Genomic DNA, 21619 nt, shown 5'->3' with positions numbered 1-21619 from the left:
TCACCCCTGTAAAAATCATAAAATGGTTTGAGTTGGAATGTACTTAAAGATCACATTGATATAACCCCCCTGTCATGTGCAGGGACACTTACCACTATACCAAGTTGTTCAGAGCTTCATCTAGCCTGGCCTTGAGCGCATCCAGGGATGGGGCATTCACAACTCCAGGCAACCTATTCCAGTGCCTCACCACCCTCACTGTAATGGTTTTCCTCCTAATATCTAATCTAAACCTACTCTGTCAGTTTGAAGCTATTTACTAGTCTTGTCACTACTTGCCCTTGCAAAAAGTCCCTCTCCGTCTTTATAGTAGGCTTCTAAGTACTGGAAAGCTGCAGTTAGATCACACCAAAGCCTTCTCTTCTTCGGGCTGAGTAGTCCCAGTTCTCCTAGTCTTTGTAGGAGAGGTCCTTCCTCCATTCCTCTGACAAACTGTGTGACCTCATCTGAACTCATTCCGACAGGTCTATGTCCTTCCTTTGCTGGGACCCCAGAGCTGGATATAGGGTTCCAGGTGGGGTCACACCAGAGCGGAGGAGAGGGGCAGAATCCCCTCCCTTCTCTGCTGGCCACACTGCTTTGTCTGCAGCCCAGGACGCGTTTGGCATGTTTGGCCTGTGAGTGCTCATGGCTGGGTCATGTCTAACCTCTCATCCACCAGCACCCCCAAATCTTTCTCACAGGGCTGCTCTTGATTTGTTCATTCCCCAGCCTGTCTTGATACATGGACTTGCTGTGACCCAGATGCAGCACCTTGTAGTTGGTCTTGTACCTTGGTATTGTTAAATCTCATGAGATTCCCACTTCACGACCTTGCCCAGGTCCCTCTGGATATCATCCCACTCTATTTTGACAAGTTTAGCAATTGAGAGATGAGTGGAAGAAAATGGTACGGGACACCAAAAGCCTGATGATTAGAAGTATCTTTATATTTCTGGGTAGGCTTTGTAGAAAATACCATAAATTCTGAGCTATTACTGTGTGATAGTGTGCTGGTTTTGTCTGGGGTAGAGTTAATTTTCTTCATGGTGGCTAGTGTGGAGCCATACTTTATTGCAAAGTACCTTTGTACTTGCGCTGAACACAAGTAAAGCCACACTAGCGAGCAGGTTGGGGGTGGAGGTATCACCAGGACAGTTGACCCAAACTGACCAAAGGGATATTCCAAACCATACGATAACCTGCTTAGTATATAAAGCTGTGTGAAGGGGAGAATGTTTGCAGTTACAGCTTTTGTCTTCCCAAGTAACACATGGGAATTACATGAGAATTACACATGATGGTCCTGTGGTCTCCTGGAGATGACCAGCTTAGTTTTTGTGGCACAGATAGGAACTCCTAACCTGTGCTTTCACAGGTTTTGTTTGAAATAGCTTTTTCATTTGCATAAAAGAAACACCAATTGTCTGGTATCTATTTCCATAGTAGAAAGTGCTGATGAAAAGTAGAAGATGGGTCGAACCTGTGTTAGGGTATTCTTTCTGAATAAGTCTACTTAGACTTACAGCTTCAGGAAAACGGGTCCAGTGAGCACATCTAAGCTTTCATGACTCATTCTCTGAAGTCTTAAGCTCAGAGGAGAAATGACCATCTGTTTGAGATTGTTTATAACTGTCAGTGTTTAAATAGCTTTATTTTGTTCAAAATGTTGAGTCCTGTGTACCAGTTGGGCTGAGCAGACACAAAAAATAGAAAACACAATCAAAAGCACATTGGCATTCTGTACAGAAATGAAGTGTTATGAACTAAAGAAAAGTTACTATTTTGTGCCTTATGCCCATCAACACTTCCAGTAAGTTTGAATCATTTGTTATATGAGATTTCCTGGTTGTGAGACAGTGTTACCCCCTGTATGACATTGGGCTGAGGGGGTAAACACCCTTGAATACCAGTATGCCAGTGGGCTATTCGATGCATGAAACAGACTACAAAAACTGGCTTAATAAAGGGATTGGATCGGGTGGCGATCTGGGAATAGTGAAGTTGGTGTAGCATGTTTGACATACCCTGGCATGATTTTTTTTTTTTTTTTTTTTGAGGTTAAGTTTCTTTTCAGACACCAGGTAATAGGTTGCACAGAAGAAGGCTGGGTATCTGATGGACTTGTGGTATCTGATGGACTTGGTTTTTTTGTGGGTTTTTTTTGTTTGGTTTTTTTTGGGGTTTGTTTTGTTTTGTTTTATTTTAGCTCCAGTTGTTTCTGTATGAAAACAACTGCTCTTAAAGTGAGATTTTTTTTTCCCCAGAGAGAATAAAGAGGAGCTTTTAGTCGTGTCTTAAGTGACAGTTTATCTGCTTAGATTTGGATGAGATTGTTGGTACTTGGATATGAAAGATTAAAGGAAACCTGTTTGAAGAAACAGCTTGGCTGTTGCAGGATATTTTGTGCCAGAGGTTTATTGGAGCGATGTCAGGAAGCAAATGGTTTGCCATAGATTTTAAATATAAAACTTATGATGATGGTAATTATGAGTGACTTTTGACGCCTGTAGATGGCTGCTGGTTACCTCTGCCAAATTTGAGGTTTTTCATACTTGAGCAAACACAATATAGAGTTGGACTTCAAAACTTCAGGTGTAGAGTGAGTTGCCTTTTTGTTTTGTTTAAAGTTGCAGGTGGATATCAGGGATTTTTGGTATGAAAAGACAAATGAGAACTTAGACCTGCTGGATGTTTCACCTGAGGGTGTCTCATAACAGTAACAAGGGGTTTCATTATCAAGCTGTGATGCTTAGCACAGTGTGGCCTAGGCATAGTGGAGGTCTTGTGTGGCAGCAGTGGAAGAAAGGCTTTTACAGCAGTCAGACTAAGGAGAAATGAGATTGTTGGACGTATGTGTTAATAAAGTTAAACATAACATATTGGTTATCTTGCATTTTGCATTGCTAATGCCTGAAATCAGATAGGTCTTTATTCTGCCCACTTTCAGGGAGAGGTCCCTTGCAAGTAGGTCACAGGGGCTACTGTTCAGTTATTCTGGACTTTGTTAAACCTTAAAAGTGGGTAATAGTCTGGCTGTCATGACAGGGAGGTGGTTTAAATTATTTTCACCCATAATGGAAAGTAGGAAAATTACTTCTCACTTAAACCTGGCAACAGTCTCCTTGAATTAGTAGCTCTTCAAAAGTTGAACAAAATGGTCTGATGGTGAAGTAGTTGGGGAGTGATAGTGGAGGGTTGAGTATGTTGCATTGTGTTCTTAAAATGATGTGAATTTTAGTAAGGTGCTAAGGTAGCAGCTAATGATATCTTATGGAATCTCAGAACAGTTGATGTTGGTAGAGACCTCTGGATACCATCCAGTCCCAACCCCTTGCCAAGGCAGGGTCACCTAGAGCAGGTGATACAGGAATATGTCCAGGTGGGTTTGGAATGTCTTCATGCTTCCTTGAACAGCCTGTTCCAGTGCTCTGCCACCATCAGTGTAAAGAAGTTCTTCCACATGTTGAGGTTGGACTTCTTGTGGTTTAGTTTATGGCTGTTGCTCCTCATTCTGTCTCTGAGCACCACTGAAAAGAGTCTGGCACCACCCTCTTGATACCCGCCTTTGAGACATTTGTATACATTAGTGAGATCCCCCCTCAGTCATCTCTGCTCCAGACTGATCAGACCCAGTTCCTGCAGTCTCTCCTCATGAGGGAGATGCTCCAGGCCTCAAATCACCTTTGTGACCTCTGCTGGACCCTTTCTGGTGGCTCTTCTTCTGTCTTCTACTGAAGAAACCAGAACTCGACCCAGTCCTCCAGATGTGGCTTCAGCTAGGGCTGAGTACATGGGAAGAATCACCTCCCACCTTATATGGATAGGATTTCACATCCATTTATATACTTCTAGATTTTCTTGCTCTTTTTCAACTTCTTGAGGTAGATTTCTGTGCTGACTTTTTCAGAATGAAGCAAAGAGGTGGTGGAGTATCCTATGTTAGAAGACGCTCAGAAGCTCCCTGGACATGGTCCAGGCTTCTAGTTAGTCCTATTTGAGAAGGGCAGTTGGACCCAGTGATCTCCAGAGGTGACTTCCAACCCTGAGTGATCATTGTGTGAGTTTAGGTGGTCAGATGTTCTTAAGGGTGGTGTATGTGATGCCTTATTGAGCTGAATGTCAGCTTTGGAAAACTTGTGGGAAACATCACATATAATTGCTGGAGCAGCTATGGAATTTGAAACATGACAGAGTCTGCAAAATCAGGCTTGCAAATGAAAAGTCTCTTGTCTGCGTTCTGTGTGTAGATTCTTTAATCTTCTCTAATAACTCAAATTCAGCTATCAACAAGAACAAAAAAAAAAGAACCTAACACCGCAAAACAAGGAAAAAAATCCCACCCGACAAATTTGCTAAATTCCACTTTTTTTTGCAGGTGAACTTGATAAACAAAGGAGTTAAGCATTATTGTTGTTCTTTACTAGGATATTAGTCTTTTTCTTAATTTAGTAAGAATACAAAGTTGATGTGATAAGTTTAGAAAGTTCTCCAAAAGGAAGGAAGACGAGTATGGCATGTAGTCAAGGTTTCCAAAAAGAAGCAGTCAAACCTAGGTGATTTGACTGGCCCTTGGTAGAACTGACAATGTTGGGATGTGCAGTGTATGTATAGAAGCCATTTCATCCAAGCTGTTGAGACACACCCAGTTAAAGCAGCTTATAAGGGTTGATAGCTGATAGCTTTTTTGAAAAACGTAAATGAAGCTTTCAAATATGAAAGGTTTGGAAGTCAAGATGTTGTGTAGTAGAGGGCTCCCAGCAACCTTGAGCTCACCTGATGAAGCTTTTGTTGATTTCTTCTTGTTGTTACTTGGTTTGTATTAATGTGCTTTAACATTTATGTCAGTTTTTGAGATGTCCTCCTCTTCTCCTCCATGCATCTGTAAATATTTATAATAAAATGCTAAGTTGTTGAGGCTTCAGTTCCTTTATTTTTAAGCTTTCAGGAGCACATGTGTTTTGCTAGAAATACTTGACTCATATTCTTTCTGGTTGGTAGTCTTCTGCAGCATGAGTGTTTGGGGGACACAGCTTCGTGGAGTGAAGGAGTTTGTTTCATAGAGGTGGTAATAAGAGTGTTTACCTCCCTAATGAACTCCCAAGATCCCATGGTTGCATGCTGTTCAATCATTGCATCACAAACACTTGGCTAAAAACCAGAGTAGGAACAAGCAGTCCCAGAAGCAGATTGCTCCCTAAGGTGAACAGAATCTGCTTAGGTCAGTTTACATTGGCACAGTTTATTCTGGATCAGGTAATCCAATTGTGATAGGTTTGCAAAACAATTTATACCACTTTTCTCCACTTGCTTTTCAAGTGCACTCTCTCTGCCAGCTGAATTGCATCTACCACTTACTGCTTTCTTAGTTCTCTTGAAAGATTCCTGCTGCTTCTTTCCTGTGCCTTGTCTTAATAAATACAGAAATTCACCTTAAGAGTTATACCTCTTCTTAGTGCCTCAGAGAAGAGCTTTGCTAGTACTGTTAGTCTGAATAGCTAATCCATGTACTGTAATGGATTCTGTAGAGAAATATAACAATCTGTATTTTGCATAATCAAAATAAAATGTAACAGACTGATGTGACACTTGGGAGACTGCACCACTTACTGTTTTATAAAATACTGGGAATAAGAATTGGTTTTATGGATTTTTTTATCTCCTCTGCCATTTTATATTAGTTTTTGGGTTACTATTCAGACATTCTTTTTCATTTGACACTTAATGTTGGTTTTAGACCCTGTGGGCGTGGTAGGGGGACAAATAGTTGGTACCTGTGTTGTAAATCACTGGTGGGGAAGGATGTCACTGAGCATTTTTGTATTTTCTGAAATTCTCGGTGAATTAAGTGCTTTTGGTAGTGTGTGAAAAAATTAAAATGGGAAGAGAAATACAAGAGAAATTCTGGGGGAAACATTCTTTCTAATTTTAGCCTGTAGTGCTTGGGCATACTAAGATATTTCCAAAATCCCTATGATATTTCCAATTAGTGTTTCTTCCTCTGGAAGGCTGTTTAAAGCACTTCTGCTGTGTGTTAGAACTTGATGTGTGGTTAACTCTTTTCCTTGAGGTTTACCTGCCTTCCTTCTGATGGGTTTACTGAAGAGTGTTGACTTAATTGTAGGTTTTCTTTGATAAATGAAGTAGAAAGCTCAACACTCTCTGTACTGTTGCATAAACAAACAAAAAAAAAAGTCATTTATTAACTTCCTGGAACAAAATGCTTTTCCTCTCAGTCATTGTTGTCCCTGTGTGTTTGGGAATCTTTACATGTGTTCTGCATACTTCTGTGAAACAGGAATGCAGCTGTTGAATAAATTGGTAATGTTTTTTGTTTTCAGTGCGTCACTTTTCTGTTACCAGAATTGGAAGGGAGACCTTTAATCGTACTGATTTTTTTTTCTTAGATTGTGCTTTTTGAAGCACCTGATATGAGTGTCTTAGTTAAAGCTGAAAACATTGAGTAGCTTTTGAGGCTTCTCTTGTACTACATCCCTCAGTTCCCTCTCTCCTTTCTGATATAAGAGGAAGAAGGCGAAGGAAATGTATTTAATGTAATATTTAGTACTTCAGTTTACTCATTATGCTTTTTGATTTATTTTACATACTGTTCTGTTTGAGACTAGAAAATTGCTCATGAAAAAGTTACACATGAAATTTTGGAGAAGGATATGGATGAAGTTCCTTATGGAGCCATAGTCTTAAAATATGAGCTTGTATAACTCTTGTTCAGTGTTTAAAGCAGGTGAGTACATCAAGGATCAATGAATAAATGCAATCTCTGCTAGCAGCTAACTGTTTGAACATATCTGGTAGCATACCCTACCTGATACCCTCTTGATAATACATCCTAGAAATTAAAAAGGCAGGGGGAAGTGGTGTTGTCTGTTGGCTTTGTATGCTTATCTACACTACACAGTTCATGCAGTAGCTGTTGCTGGAAGCTTGGAGGGCGTTCAGCCACTGAGCTCTGTTCCTTACTGCAGTAATAAGCTTTTCGTTGTGGTTCATTAAATGCAGCTGCGGTGAATTAGAACCAGATTAAGTAAATTCAGCTGATCTGCTTTGAATGTTCCAGGTATTTTTGTCAAAAGTTACAGGCTTGCTTTCTTTTTGGGCCCTTACTGGAAAGAATAGGTAATTACGGAAGCTAAACAAACTCAGAAGGTGTCACAGTTTTCAAATTTGAACTATGTTAGTTCTAAAAATTCCAAATTGCTTTTTCTTTCTGTGAGAGATAAAAATCAGCTGAGGAACTGGTAGTTTGGAGACAACCATGTGACTTCTCTAACGTCTGATACTTAACACTCTAAAAATAATTGCCATATGGGATGTCTTTATTGTGAGGACAGCCTCTGCTAGTTGAGAACCCTTCTGTGTTTAAGCACTTTCTGCTACTAAACATTTTTAGCTGTTATCTAAGTGAAATTGTCATACAGCTTTAAATGAGAGCTGCTGTCGTTGTCCAAAGATGTTGTAGAAAAGGAAGTTATTTTCTCTGAATTTAATAGGGACAGTTACAGCAGTATTCTCTGTTCTTCTCTCTGTGGAATGCATTTTAGATCTCTGTTAAAAACAAACTGAATAAATAAATTGATGTTACACCAGTGAAAAATGCAGCAAATTAAGACTAACACTTGGCTGAATTTGTTTCAAGCCTTTCTGTTACAGCTGCTTAACCTTCTAGCAACCTAGAGAGATTTTGTAGGTTTGGTGGAGGTTATTTGGAGACATGCATGCCAGACCCTGTTTCAGCAGTTCTTCTTCCTTGTTCTGAAGGGAGTTTAGACATAAGCTGTTGTAAACAAATAGAATAATTCTTACAGAGCCATTGAATGTCCTTTCAAAATGTGGAGTAAAGAAAGCAAAATCTAAAGTTGTACACGCTTCTGTGGCAGAGGTTATAATTAGTATATGTAGTCTCTGGTGCTTTGAATTTACAGTAAGTTTGGGAGATAAGTTACCAATAGTCCATATTTTTGCAAATGGGAAGAATTACTATATTAAAAGCTATTTTCATTGTCAGTCAAGTCATGCTTGATGGCAGATCATCAGTGTCAGAATGCTGCTCTCTTTTACTTGTGTGGTATCCCACTCTTAGCTTCCTTTTGTCCTTGACTCTTCTAGTGTCATAGACCTTAGATAAAATGACATTAGACTTTGTGACTAACTTTTTCAACCTTTCCACACACTGACATCTTAGAAGTCTTTTCAACATCAGGCTCCAGAGCTTTGGTGTCAGAAAATTGGCAGTCACAAGATTAAAACGATTTATTTAAATATTTCTTTTTTACAAATTCATAGAATTGTAAAGGTTGGAAAAGACCTCCAAGGTTATTGAGTCCAGCCTTTGACCAGACATGACCATGTCAACTAAACTGTAGTATCCAGTCATTTTTTTGAGTACTTGCAGCAATCATGAACTCTGCCATCTCTCTGGGCAGCCCATTCCAGTATATAACAATCCTTTCAGTGAACCATTTCCTCCTGATGTGCCATCTGAATCTTCTTCTGTCCCAATTTAAGGCCATATTCTCCTGTCCTTTTGCTGGTTGCCTGGAAGTTGCCTGGAAGAGGAGGCTGACTCCCACCCAGCTACAGTCACTTTACAGGTAGTTATAGAGAGTGGTAAGGTCTCCCCTGAGACTCCTTTTCTCCAGAATGAACCAGAACTCATTCATCCACTCCTCACCAAACTTACTCTCCAGACCCTTCACCAGCTCCTTTGCCCTCTCTGGACCAGGCCATCCAGACAGTTCTTAACCCAGTGAAGAGTGCACCTGTTCTAGTTATGGGCTGTGGCTTCTTCTGGAGAAATTGAAATAATTCACTGCAGGTGCAGCTGCATTTAGCCTCAGGCAGCTACTCCTGATTTGCTCTGTCTTCATAGAGTAAAAGAGCTGTAATTCAGCAGAATCTGAGCACTTTGACATCTTTTATCTGAGAAACAGTTTTGCAGAGCTGACTTGCTGGTTACGTGTGACTGTGCAGTGTGTACAGTATTTATGCGGTAGAGAAAGCTTAAATTCCTTTTTTCTTTATTGATGCTTCTAGGAACTTACTCTTCTAGTATTTTACCCAAAATCAGAGAAAAGAATAAACTTTTGAAGGCTAAAAGTTGAACATTGACTGAAAGTTACATTTAATATAGAATAGTATAAAATGTTTGCACAGTGAATTAAGTAGATGAAAATCCTGTTTGACTTGTTGGTTTAAAAACAGCCTAACAATCATGTCTTCTTTAATATTGTATCTGTATAATGGGACAATCAAAAATCAAAAGGTTTTGATCTTTGAGATGTGTGAGTTGTTAATACCAGGGCTGCTGTACTCAGAGGTGCTGGTCTTTGTTTAGGAAGTTGGTGGAAAGTAGTTTCCTGCATTGTGAAGAAGGAAAAGTCCTAGCTTTATTGCTGTGAGACAATATAGCACTTCATACGACCTAAATCCTTTCGAATTTTGCTTATCCTGACTGCAGCTTCATTTCCAGAAGTGGGAAATGCCTATGTTTTCATGTTAGTTACGCTGTTTTTTTAAATACCTACACCTGAATTGTGGGCAGAAAAGCTTAAATTAAGTCTGTCCAACTGAATATTGTGAACTAAATACTCTTCTTCATGATTCACATTGTTTTAGAGCTAGAATGTGCTGACGTCCAGTGGCACAGATTTCTTCAAACTTATCTGCTGCTTTTATAATATGGGGAATCTGTTACAGGGTAATTAGACCACACTTTTTTGACAACGGCATCTAAGGGAGTTCAACTCCTACAAACATAACTGAACTACGTAAATAGTGTAACTTTTATCTTTTTAACTGTTTTGGACTTCTGTATATATTTAACGGAATATATGAAGTAGCACAGTGATTCCCCATGCCTGATACCAACAAGGGTTTATTCCTTACTATAACACTTTGTTCAGATTGCCCCAAAGCACTGATGCCTCTTGAGTTCTTGTCAGCATGTCATCAGGGCTTACTTTGATGTTTGGGTTTTTTTTTTCCTGCTGTTGTAAAACATATTCTTGATTTTCCTGGTGAAGTATAGATGTAAGTACTCTGTAGTTTAGGTGATGCAGCATAGACCACTGTCATCTTTTTTGCAAGATAACGTGTGAGGAGGGAAGAGGCATATTGTTTCTGAAAAAATCTGCATTAACTTACTGATTTCTGTACACGAGACAGCCAGTTCTCTGCCTATGCATAATGTTCAGCTCATTGAAGTGAAACTTCCCTGTTTTGGAAGTCCGCTTCATTATGAAACAAAGGCTAAAATGTCCAAGCTTGGGTTCTTCCCTCCATGTTAGAGCTATGTTGCAGTATAAAATACATCTAGTTTATTTTGAGATATTCTTCAAGACTTGAGAAGTCATCCTTTGGGTGCCATGACAAATAGTGTGATTTAACAAATCTCTTAAAAAGGCTGTTAGAGATAAACAAGGATTTAACTTTCTTATCTCAGACTTGTGTTCTGGGTGAAAGCAGAAGGCTTTCTGCAGTGCCTCAGATTCAGTGCATTTCTGTAGTGAAATTATAATAAAAATACGCAGGTTAGCCCATATAGGAAGCAAGCATATTCTAAGTCAGATGGCATCAGTATGCTGTTTTTCAGCTATTGATGTTCTCAAAGTGTTTTTTTGGTTTACTGTTGTGTATGTGTCCCTTTCCAAGCTTTTTCTTCATACTCCTGTGTGTACTACAGCAAGATTTTTGGGGCACAGGCAACTTTGTAGAACTTGATATGCATTGATAGAGGGCAAGTTTTTTCAGAACTGTGTGCTGTTGGTCTGACTTCATTTATGCTATCTTATAAGACTTCTTACCATCTATTTCACAAGCAACTGTCTTCATTTTCCTTTGATATTGAAACTTGAAGATGTACAGGGCAATAAAATAAATTGTCAAAGATTTGAAAATTGTTCAAGTATTTGGGAGCTCTATTATAGTGGCATACTTCTGTGGCTATGTTTCTCTTGCTATGGAATTAGGCATATAATTAGTTTTGTGTTGAAGGGGGTATTAACCTCAGGTTTTTTTTTAATGCAGCAATAAGTATCTAAGTGATGAAATTATCTTTTTGAAACTAATTGGAAAGCAAATGGCTTGATCTAGATTTTGTTGTTAGATTTCAGAAATACGTGTATATATAATGCTAAGACACAGATGATAGAAATGTCCACTACACAAATTGTAGTTTTAATAGGTTTGGGTCTAAGACACAGCATAGAATAATAAGTGAAAGAATAAAGCATGACAGTCAAAATATGTGGGTTAGCCTATGTAAGGAGCAAAGCTATATTAAGGCAGTTTAGTGATACATAGTTCAATGGTACTTGGACTACTGGAGGAACCTGGGAGTGGGAGACAAACTAGATACAACTTGCCATGACGAAAAGGTTAGAAGAAAGAACTAGAGCATGTGGAACCCAAGTGGTCCCAGAAACTTCATATTTATGGCCAAAATAGTAAGAAAATCTGATTACCAGTATTAATGGTGATATATTAAATTATTGACAGTTTTAACAAGGGGTTCTGAAATTTTTGCTTCTCTGTTCTTGAATTCATGTTTGTGCAAGAATCCCCATCCCCAGAGGTCAGAAACCTTAAGACCTGGGCAAGGTTTCTGTGGTGACTGAAAGCAAGAGCAAGAGTATTTTAAACTAGTGAATCTTTTAAATATTCATTGCTCTGCATTTTTAATTGGATTATAGAAATAAAAATTTCTGCGCACAAGACAGCACAGCATATGGATCTGTCATGTTATATCTATATTGCATTATTCATTACTCGTGGTATATCAGGATTAAGAAATAAAAGTTATGTTCATCTGGTATAGGAAGCCTTTGTACTGCTTTCAAAGAACCTATTCCAGTGACTGCCTACTACAGGTGTGGCAGGATGGGACAAATCATAGCTCCAGATAAGCTTTGTTATATAACTAAATGTGATTATTGACTTGAGACCACTAAGAACACTTCTCGGAGACTGAATAGTCAGTCTTTATCCACAGTAGATTTTGAGAGTAAACTGGCCTTGGCCATGTGTTTTCATGCTAGCTCACTATGGGTTGTTAACAAAAATGGCTTGTTGATGTCTTCACTCTTCCTAATTTGGAATCTTCTTTAAAGAAGTCATAGAATAGAAGCCTTCTAACTGTAGGTTACAAATCTCATCTCGTCTTGACTGAAGAGGGCAGAGTATGCTGACTGAAAATGTTTCCGTTTGAACAGTTCTCTGTTCTTCCAACCCCTCAGGCCCAGCTGTGGGGGGAAGAAAACGGTCAAGTCAGTTGTTGCCACAAGTCCCTGTTCTTTGCTTTCCATGGTACTTTGAGGCCCTTCACCAAACAATGAAAGCAAGTATTTATTATTTGGATAATACTTAACCTCTAAGATGTGATCCTAGGCCATTTAAGCAATTTTAGTCATCATGTCCAAGGCTGTTTAGGTAGTTTGTTTGCTGTCATATCTCCTGGAAGGCACATACTGGCAAATCCCAGTGCATCTTCCCCTGTGTTGCTAATTGAGCTGTTGTCGTTATGAAGATCTCTTCTCCCCCAGAAGGTTTCCTCAGTGGAAGAATTAATGTTTCCAGTGCAAAAATTACTTGATTCTATGTGTACATAATGGTGCATGCTTCAGTTTGATTTGAATTCAATTTTGTGTTGCACATAAGCTTTGCTTGTCATGACTTTTGGAGCTGAAAGAGGGATGCTATGACATGTCAGTCTGTCGGGCCACTGATGATCTGGGCTTATGGAGACATCTAAGTGTGTAAGCAGTATATTGTTGTCCAGCCTGATATCACTTTGATAGTACTTGTAAAGATGGGTATAGAGGAAGGGAGAGGCATGGTGATTACTAATTTCTGACTTTGAGCTGCTTGTATTTTCCCTGTCTTTGTATGGTGTTGAGGATGTCATTTTTTGTGCTAACTAGTAGTATGCATGAAGGTTTAAGGGGTAGGGATATTTAGGTAGGATACAACTTTTCTCTTGTCTAGATCGTGTTTCAGCTAAAAATACCCTGTGAGAGAGCAAAAACTCTCCTGAGGAGAGGTCCTGCAGTTTGAAGGGTTAACTGTGATGCAGGATGCTGGGTTCATGCCCTGGGGATCTGCTGAAGTGTACACTCTGATGGAATGTCTGTGATAGGTAGGCCCAAAACACACCACTATCTCTCTCAGTTTACCACTGAGCATTGAGCAAGGAGTACTGCCATGAAAAGTCAGCACATGAGACTTGTTCCTGTAACCTTGTCACCCTTATCCTGGAAGATGAATCCTGTCATCCATCCTCTGTGGCAGTGAAGACAGTTGAGTGCACAAGGGACAAAACCATATTGTCCTTCAGGAAGATGCACCAAAGAGTAAATGGAGTTGTGTGTGGCCTTGAAGGTGACACATACTTTCTTGATTGGAAGAGTGTCTTTTTCTTACTTGTATTTTTTTGGTTACTGTGCCTCTTCAGCCAGACTAACTTGGTTTGCTTCCTGTTCCTCTATGTTGGTAAACATAAGCTTTTGAAATTGGCAGTGGGGATGAAGGATGCAACTGCAGTACGAAAGGACGGCAAATTTTACATGGCCCAACTGGAATGCTGAGGTAAATGCTGAAAAATTGAAGTAGGCATCCTAGCCAGTTCAAGTGGATGTTGACTTTGAAACTCTTCAGCCTATCAAGTTTCTAATATTTGAAGTGTCATCAAGTTGTCTCCTTTTGCCCTACTGAATCTTCTGTTTTCTTGTGTTAGTAGGCTTGAGAGGACTGCAGATGTCTAAGGCTGAAGGAAAATGTCTGCAATAAGATGCAGTTACCTCTTGAAGAATACATATGTGTTTTGACAGAGCCATATTGCCTTGGGAAGCATTTTGTTACAAGGCTGGGAGAACTAACATAGGAGACTGGGACAGCAAATAAGAGCAATAAATGTAGTTGGCAAGATTTTGTGGCTAGTAGAGTGCAGTTGAAAAATCATTCCTGTTCAAAGTCAGTCTTATTTAAAGTATGATTTAAGTATTGCAATTGTTCAGAGCTTATTTATTTGAGATCTGAATAGCTGTTCGTGATTTTGTATTCATCATTTGTGTTCATCATTTTGGTGAAACTCTTTCTGAACATAAATACCGTGTTCTGACAGCCAGCTGTGTTCAAACAGTCCCAACTTGATATTTAGTAACCAAAGTAATAATTTTCCCTTAGCTAGCTTTGAAGTTTTTTTAATATGAAGGAGGGCAATACAAGGAAAAGGTATAATTTTGCGCCGAGTTTTGGGGGTTTTTCCTTCTATATGAGCTGATTAGTAATGCATGTTGATACTCTCTTGCTCAGGAAATTTGTTATATTGATACAAGTGGTTGTGTGTTTAAATTGAACTGAATAATTAGAAACGTAAAAATGGTTATCATTTATTGGGGTCTCACTTGAACTGATCCCTTGATGGAATGGAGGTGCTTGTTTTCTTTACAGAAGACTGTTAGAGTTGGTCTTTCTAATATGGGTTCTAGGATAAGTTACCCTGTATGTTTCCCTTCCCTTACCCCAGCTGATAGGATAATCAGTAATTTCAGTCAGAAGAGATACATTTTTTATGTAGATTAGTCCATTGCTAAGCAATGTTCTTGCCTTGTTGTACACACCTTATTTTTTCAGAACTCCTTACAAGTTGTTGTGTTCATTCCTAATGCATAGTAGCTTTAGTAGGGCACTGTTTAGAGTATCCTAATACTCTTAAGTATTTTGCAGAAATGTTAAGAGTTTCCAAAAGCATTTCATACTGAGTGAAGACGTTTTCTTTTAATCTATGTATACATTTTTCATGTTCCTACAAATATTTACATTCCATAGATAATTTACACTTTCTTGCTTCTGTCCGTTTTAGTGTTGTCAGCAGCAATATTAAGTTCTTTCATATCTCTACTAATAGCTGTTTATTGTTCATGTCCGCAGTTTTTCAGTTGTCTTCTCATTGCTTACCTGGAATAGGCAAGCCTTCTTTCCTGTAGAAAGCTTCTGCAGATTAACTTCTGCAGCATCAGTCACGGGGGTGAATTACAATCCTTTTCCCTAAAATTCATGAGACTTTTTTTTTTATAACCATCTTCATTTTATTCACTTATTTCAACTCATTGTGACTTTGAGGCCAAGATATAGAAATGTTAAGTGGTATTACTTCTTTAGTGATTCATTGAAGAGTTTGTGAAAAGGTTCTCCTTCTAAACTGCCACTTTTGAGAGGCTAGAAATTGGTTTTTATTGTTTTAAAGGGCTCGTGCTTTCTGGTCTTATGCCTGTGTTTACATTAGTAACTTTTAAAGTTAGTTTAAGATTTGAAACCACCTCATTATCAGAAAAATTCTAAGTTTTCTGTGAAGTTTTCTATCTTTCATCTATTGTATCACAGTTCTTCCATATAATTTAGCATAAATCAACAGGCGTTCTACTGGTTTCTTCTCCTGAGTTGAATGAGTTCTCACCAAGCAATACCCTGATCTAGTTTGTGTTGCAGATTCTTTAATAGTGTAATGGAGGGAACAGCAAATGAATGTACGTGTAGGTGAGGAGGGCTGCTAATGGAGAAATAGTGGTTTATACTATTAAACAAAAAGTGAAAACAGAGACAAAGAAACAAGCATTGTTTAGCCTGTTTGTGCAGACTCACCAAGCACAAGACATGCTGTTAATATGTGGATTTCAGAACAATCATTAAGTGCTTATTGACATCTATCCTTCTTATAGGGAAACTAAGAGTGAGTAGGTTTTTTTTCTGACAGGCAAACTAAAGACATGTTAACTAAAGACATGCCTCTGCCTTTTGTGTGTGTTTACCTGTAAAGGACCTGGGATGTTCAAGCAAGCTATGTAATAGTTTTTCCATATGCTAGATGGAACAATCTCTGTCATCTCTTATTGTACAGCTATTTTGAGTGTGCAAAAATTAGTAATGTGCTTTTGTATATGCTTCTAAGATACTTGACCATTTGCAAAAAAGGACTCCTTCAAATTAACACTCCGGTAAAGATAAAAATCACTAAAGAGAAAGCATGAAGAATTGGATCTATTCCAAGTATCAATACCTCTGCACTTAAAATTTTAATACCTAAAAAAAATTTGTTCTGCTGAGTTGGGCTTTTTAAAGCAAAATTCAGCATCTGTATTATGCCAGGTCTTACCTTTCAGTGAGGCCTCAAATAATTAAGATATTTTTTTTTTAATTTGACATGTTTAGCAATAGTCCCCATCGAAAAGAAATAGCTTACCCTTGTTAAAATGCATTGATTACTGTTATAAGTCAAAGCTGGTGGAATAAATCCTCTGGAAAGAGTGCAACTTCATTACAAGCAGAGAACAAAGTTTTGGTTTAGACCTTTTTGTCTGGAAGAGATAAAGAGCAATGTGTATAGCCAGAGGTGGTTCTTGTTGTGCAGTTTGGTATTATGAAAACTAATTCTGCAATATTTGCTTGTCCAAGTAGTAATGTGTCCTATCTATTGCATAGTTCCATTGCACAAAGTACTAAAGCAGGCTCTGAGGGTTTTCTGGTATGTAAGCCTTGAGGAGAATCTTCAGGAGCACATTTACATCTCTTATGGCTTTATCAAGGGCATTGTATCAGCTGTAACCTTTGAGGCTGGCAGCATCTCATGGTCAATATGATAACATATTGAAGTAAGCAGATGTGTTTAGTATGTGCTGTCTTAAATTCAGAGTGCAATCACTTTTATGTGATAATACTATTTAGAAGTATATAATGTAATTGTGGCAGGCATGTGTGCAATGATTTTTTTCTGTGCAGTGTCTATAAGTATAATTAAATTATGTATATAAAACCCATGTGAAATGATTTCCCACCCAGCAATGACCAGGATGCACAAGTATGAATTAAAACAGGTGGTAGACAGACTTTAGTCAGAAGTCTGACACACTAAACGTTTCTCCCTAGCATCTGTATGCATGTGAGGTGGTTGAAGATTTATCTGTTTTGTCACCTCCTTGATTCTATCTCAGCACTGCTGGGATCCAGCCTCAGCTTGCATTTTCAGCTGAGCATGAACTGTTGAGTATATTGCATGCCAAAATACCTACATTGAATGGAAAGTTAGTAGGCCACTGTGACTATTGTGTAGCGAGTCTTCATCTTGCTAGCTCTACTGTTTTTTCTAAAGCACTTATATAAAAAGCTGCTGTTATAATTGGAACTGTTCTATGGCAACCAGAACTAATTGCATAAACCATATGGCTTTTGAACTTCTGATATCTTTTCTCTTGAAAAGCAAAAAAAGCCTACTTGCTTCTCTGCTAGGCAAACCTTACTCATGACTTGCTTGAACTGCTGCTAATTAGAAACTGGCATTCAGTTAATGCCGTAAAAAGTGTTTAAGAATGTTCGGGTTTAAAATTCTACCTGTGCTTGGTGAAGTAAAAGTAAGTTTATTGAAAGATAGATGGCTGCTATGGACTGCATGTTAGAGAGAGGCACTTTGCTGAACTGAACAACTGTGTCTTTAATTTTTCTTTCTTTCATTCAGCATTATAAAGAGAGCAGATTTACTCAGTCAACTTGACTTTATTGTTCTCCTCTTAATCTATTTTAAGACAAAATCTTCCTTAGTAGGTATAGAACCCTGTTTCTTGAACATAATGATTTTATAGATTTTGATTGCAGTAACTTCTAAGCTGTTTTAATAACCTGAAGTGTAATACTGTCTCTGAGGCTAATAGTCGAAAACTGAATTAGCTTTTTTTAATGGTACTTCAGTAGTTCAGTATTTTAAAAATATTTTGGGGGAGGGCAGAAGAAAACTCACAGCTCAAATGCTGTGTTAAGATGCTGGTTTAGTACAGTGTTAAAGCTGAAAACTCATTTCAGAAAGCTTTCTATTTTTTTCCTAGAATGTAATTAGCCATATTAATACTCTTTTTAGGTCAGATAGAAGTGTAAATAAAACGCTAAAAAAAGCCAGTTTTCCAAATGAGATGTAAGAGAGCAGTCTGTACAGACTTGAAAGTAATAAAAATGGTAGAAGAACCAGTAGAGTGAAACAAGTTTTTAAGACATAATGGGTTTTTTTAGTCTGAAAACTAGCTTGCACACTGATTGCAAGTACTGTATAGAATGCTTCAATGAAGCTAAATGTGTTATGCAAGCTGGAAGTACTTCAACTGACAGGTGCTCTTGGCTTTTTTTTGAGAAATGCTGCAGTGCTTAAGAGAACTGTGAAGTCTCCAGTTAGTACACTGAAGTCCTGTACAAGCAAGTAAGCTGTTCTATTGAAGTTTTCTATCTAGTGTGTGGTTCACTGGAAGCAAATAATCTCTGGGGTCACACTGTTTTGCTGAGAGCCATAGAGATCCAAATACATCATGTTGTGCACATCACTATAGTCTCTGTAGGACAAGAATGTTGGAGCCTGCTATTTGAAAGCAGTCTTCTTAATGAGGCTTGTCTGAACTTGAAAGAAATCATTTGAGAGCGACAGATTTTATTCATGTAGTAAGCAGTTCATCAAATATATTTGCCTATGAAGTTGTTAGTGTTAGTTTTGGGTTGAGACCACAAAGAATGGCATACAAACTTGCACTGGATATCAAAGCCTCAGTATTTTGCATAAAAAGGTGATTGAAGGTCATAATTAACATAAATTAGAAATAAAGACCAGACATTAAGTCAGCTAAGCAGGATTTTGGTAGCAAACTGACCTGAAGAGTAACTTGTACCATTTTAAAACAAAAAAGTTTTGAAGTACTTATTTATAAACTCTGAATGCAGCAGCCTTCTGAAACTTTTTTTTTTTTCAAGTTTAGACTTACCTCATCTGCTAATTGTTGTCAAGAAGGATCCCTTTACTAACAGCAGTCTCAAGCTGTGGCAGTGGTCAGGAGTCTTTCTGTTCCTGTTGTGGTTGTATGTCACATGTGGACTACCTGTAATCATCTGCAAATGGCCTATTAGCTTTTGTGGTATCCTCCTAGCATTGTTCAATGTAATTCTAATTGGATTTTCAGTAATGTTTTAGTTAAAGAACAGTCTTCTTGGTTACCAGAAATACTCTCATGAAAATCACTTGAATGTTTTGTTCCAGTTATTCCACTTGATAAATCCTTGAATTTACTTCCACTTGTATGTGCAGTGGTACTTTTAAACAGCTGTTGCAAGGAAGCTTAGTGAATACCATCTGCACAAGATTTTCATTTAACTAATTTTTAAAACCTAGGATTTTAAGAATGGAATTAATTCTAATATAGTACTTTGTCATCTTTGTGTATTTTCTTTTCCTGTGGGCTGGGAAAGACATGTAAAGGGAGCTGTGGTGCATGATCATTTTTATGTGCTGATGGAAAATAAGCTCACTGTACTGTATTTTCTTTCTTTCCTCTTCAGTCTTGAAGATTTAAAGATTTGTTTTGCGATATAGTTTCTTTTAGGCATAGTGTGGTACTGAAGGTACTTTCCAGAGTAGATGCAGGGGTAACTAGACTGCATTATCTTTTAAGTCTTAAAAATAAGCATCTTATTTCACATAAGAAAAATAATTTTACAACTGAATTTGTTAATATTAGATTGGAATTGCCTAAAATCCAGTTAAGCCACACTGCATGGACGTGCTGGGAATATAAATGCAATTACTGTAAATTTGTGCAAACTGATTTGTTGCATTATCTTGTTAATCTAACATATAGTACTTTTTGTGTCCATATTGCAGACGGCAACTCCAAACTAACATGGCAGTCAGACTGTGTGATGTGGCTTCTCTGCTTAGAAGTGGTTCGTGGGCAGCAGAGCCTTGGACTGGGGTCTGTGGGACTTTTCTTAAATTCTGTAGGCTACTTTTTTACATGTTAATAGTGCTGAGGCCATACCAAAGTCTTTTAACCTTCCATTTGGAATGCTAACTCACATATATGTTTCATTATAGGCTGTAGGTTGTGTTCCTATTCTGTGAGAGCCCAGAGCACACTGGAATAACAAGACATAAATTTTTCTGTAAAATGGTGATCTCCTGTAGAAATTACACTGCAGTGGCTTGCCTTTCTTCTAATGTCAATTATATTTTAGTACTAATTGAAAATACACAGTGTTAATTGAAGAGGAGTATTGTACTAAAATGGTTTTGGTATGGTCTGAATACTAAATTGCAGTAACTTTGAAAACCTATATAGTTGTGTTTTTGTGATTAATATTTTAAAATTTTATTTGCCAGTCTATTCTAAGAATTTTTTAAACTGTAAATTTATCTCGAAATATTTTTCTGAGTGAAAAATATTTAGTGCTTTGTCTTTTATGAACAGTTCTCTTTAGCCTAGTTAGTGGGGTATGCATTATTTGTAAAACATTAGTATCACTTCTTTCAGAGCAGATGGTTCTATAGCTGAGAGATGGTATAATTTTCAGCACACACAGGCTACTGCAGCTGTTCACTTGAATGTTGGCTTAGGATCCTATAATTGCCACCTGAAAGTGAAAATAAATGTGCAATTAAGAGAGAATTGTTTGTTGTCCTTGCTAAATCCTGCTAATTTTGCTCAATGAACATTTCAAATTTGAGAATAAAACATGAAGAAAAGGAAAAAGGCCATTGTAACAGAGCCTCAGAGCACAGCATTTGTGACTACTACCTTTAACAGGTATGCTAGTGTTTTGAAAAGTAATTTATCTTAATTGGGATACTTTATCATCTTTTTAGTGGACTTATTTCATCACTGTCAGAAGCAGGTTACTCATTGGAGTTTGTCACAAGGGAAGAAAACATTGTTCTAGTTGCAGCTCTTCAGGAAAACTAGATCATACTTTTCTAATGAGTGCTCCTAATAGATGTATCCCTTTTTTTGCATTGTGCTGAAGTAACCTCTTGGAAAATACTACTGTATGCAGAACACAGAACATAGAAATCTATTCCCAGGAATGTCAAAGTTGGACTTCTAGTAAGAAACTCAAATTAATCCCCTTTTGGTTATTAGGAAATTCAGTTATTCAGCAGTCCCTGAACACAGCTGACCTCATTAGCTGTTTGTATATGCACTGATTGCATATGGTGTTTTAAACAGGACTGTTAGGACAGACCCTTCAAAGGTCCTAATGCTGCTCTGTGATTTTACAAGAGGCTTTTTTTGTGAGAGCTCCTCTTAGCAGTTTAATTATGAGGTTAAATTTCAGCGATTGATGGATTTCTTTAGTGAACTTCTTGTATTGAAATATGTATTACTGGAGAATTAATGTACATCATTTTCTCTTGCATGTTGTCCTAAACAGTTGGTCTCAAACAGGGTAGGCTGTCCAAATCTTAGATATTAAGATGCCATTAAAAATCCATTGTATTTACTAGCTGTTACCATTCAGTCACTGACTGAGCAGGTAGAGTGCCTTTTGTAGATGTGGCAGCTTGTGGACAAGTGCTTAGGTACAAGCAGACTCCTAATTATTTCTGTTGCATCTTGCAGTCACACAGTCACTTTGGGATGAGACACAGTAGAATCAGACTGGTTTGAGTTGAAAGTCTCTAATCCACTTGCTGTGAACAAGGACATCTTCCACTAAATTAAGTTGCTCTAAGCTCCATCCGACCTGACCTTGAATATTTCAAGGGATGGGGCATCCACAGCCTCTCTGGGCAAGGGCCTTGCCACCTGCACAGTAAAGAATATCT

At 38.0% G+C, this 21619-nt stretch overlaps 1 protein-coding gene across 26 annotated transcripts in view; it reads left to right on the top strand.

Moving 5' to 3' along the window:
* ELAVL2 (ELAV like RNA binding protein 2) overlaps positions 1-21619 on the top strand; it is an 80627-nt gene that overhangs the window by 20301 nt on the left and 38707 nt on the right. For 16 of the 26 annotated variants that reach the window (XM_041711395.2, XM_072922482.1, XM_012577493.5 and 13 more), the window contains one exon: positions 19679-19769. The exons of 3 other annotated variants lie outside the window; for them this stretch is intronic. In XM_041711395.2, the coding sequence (XP_041567329.2) occupies positions 19698-19769 (72 nt within the window). In that variant the 5' untranslated portion in view covers positions 19679-19697. Of the gene's footprint in view, positions 1-13036; positions 18233-18975; positions 19795-21619 lie in introns of those variants that run through there. 7 more of the 26 variants (XM_072922468.1, XM_072922467.1, XM_072922466.1 and 4 more) reach the window with 3 other exon arrangements.

This window comes from Taeniopygia guttata, chromosome Z (genome assembly GCF_048771995.1).
Source record: "Taeniopygia guttata chromosome Z, bTaeGut7.mat, whole genome shotgun sequence".
Classification (NCBI taxonomy): Eukaryota; Metazoa; Chordata; class Aves; order Passeriformes; family Estrildidae; genus Taeniopygia; species Taeniopygia guttata.
This window is presented reverse-complemented; position numbering and strand designations above follow the sequence as displayed.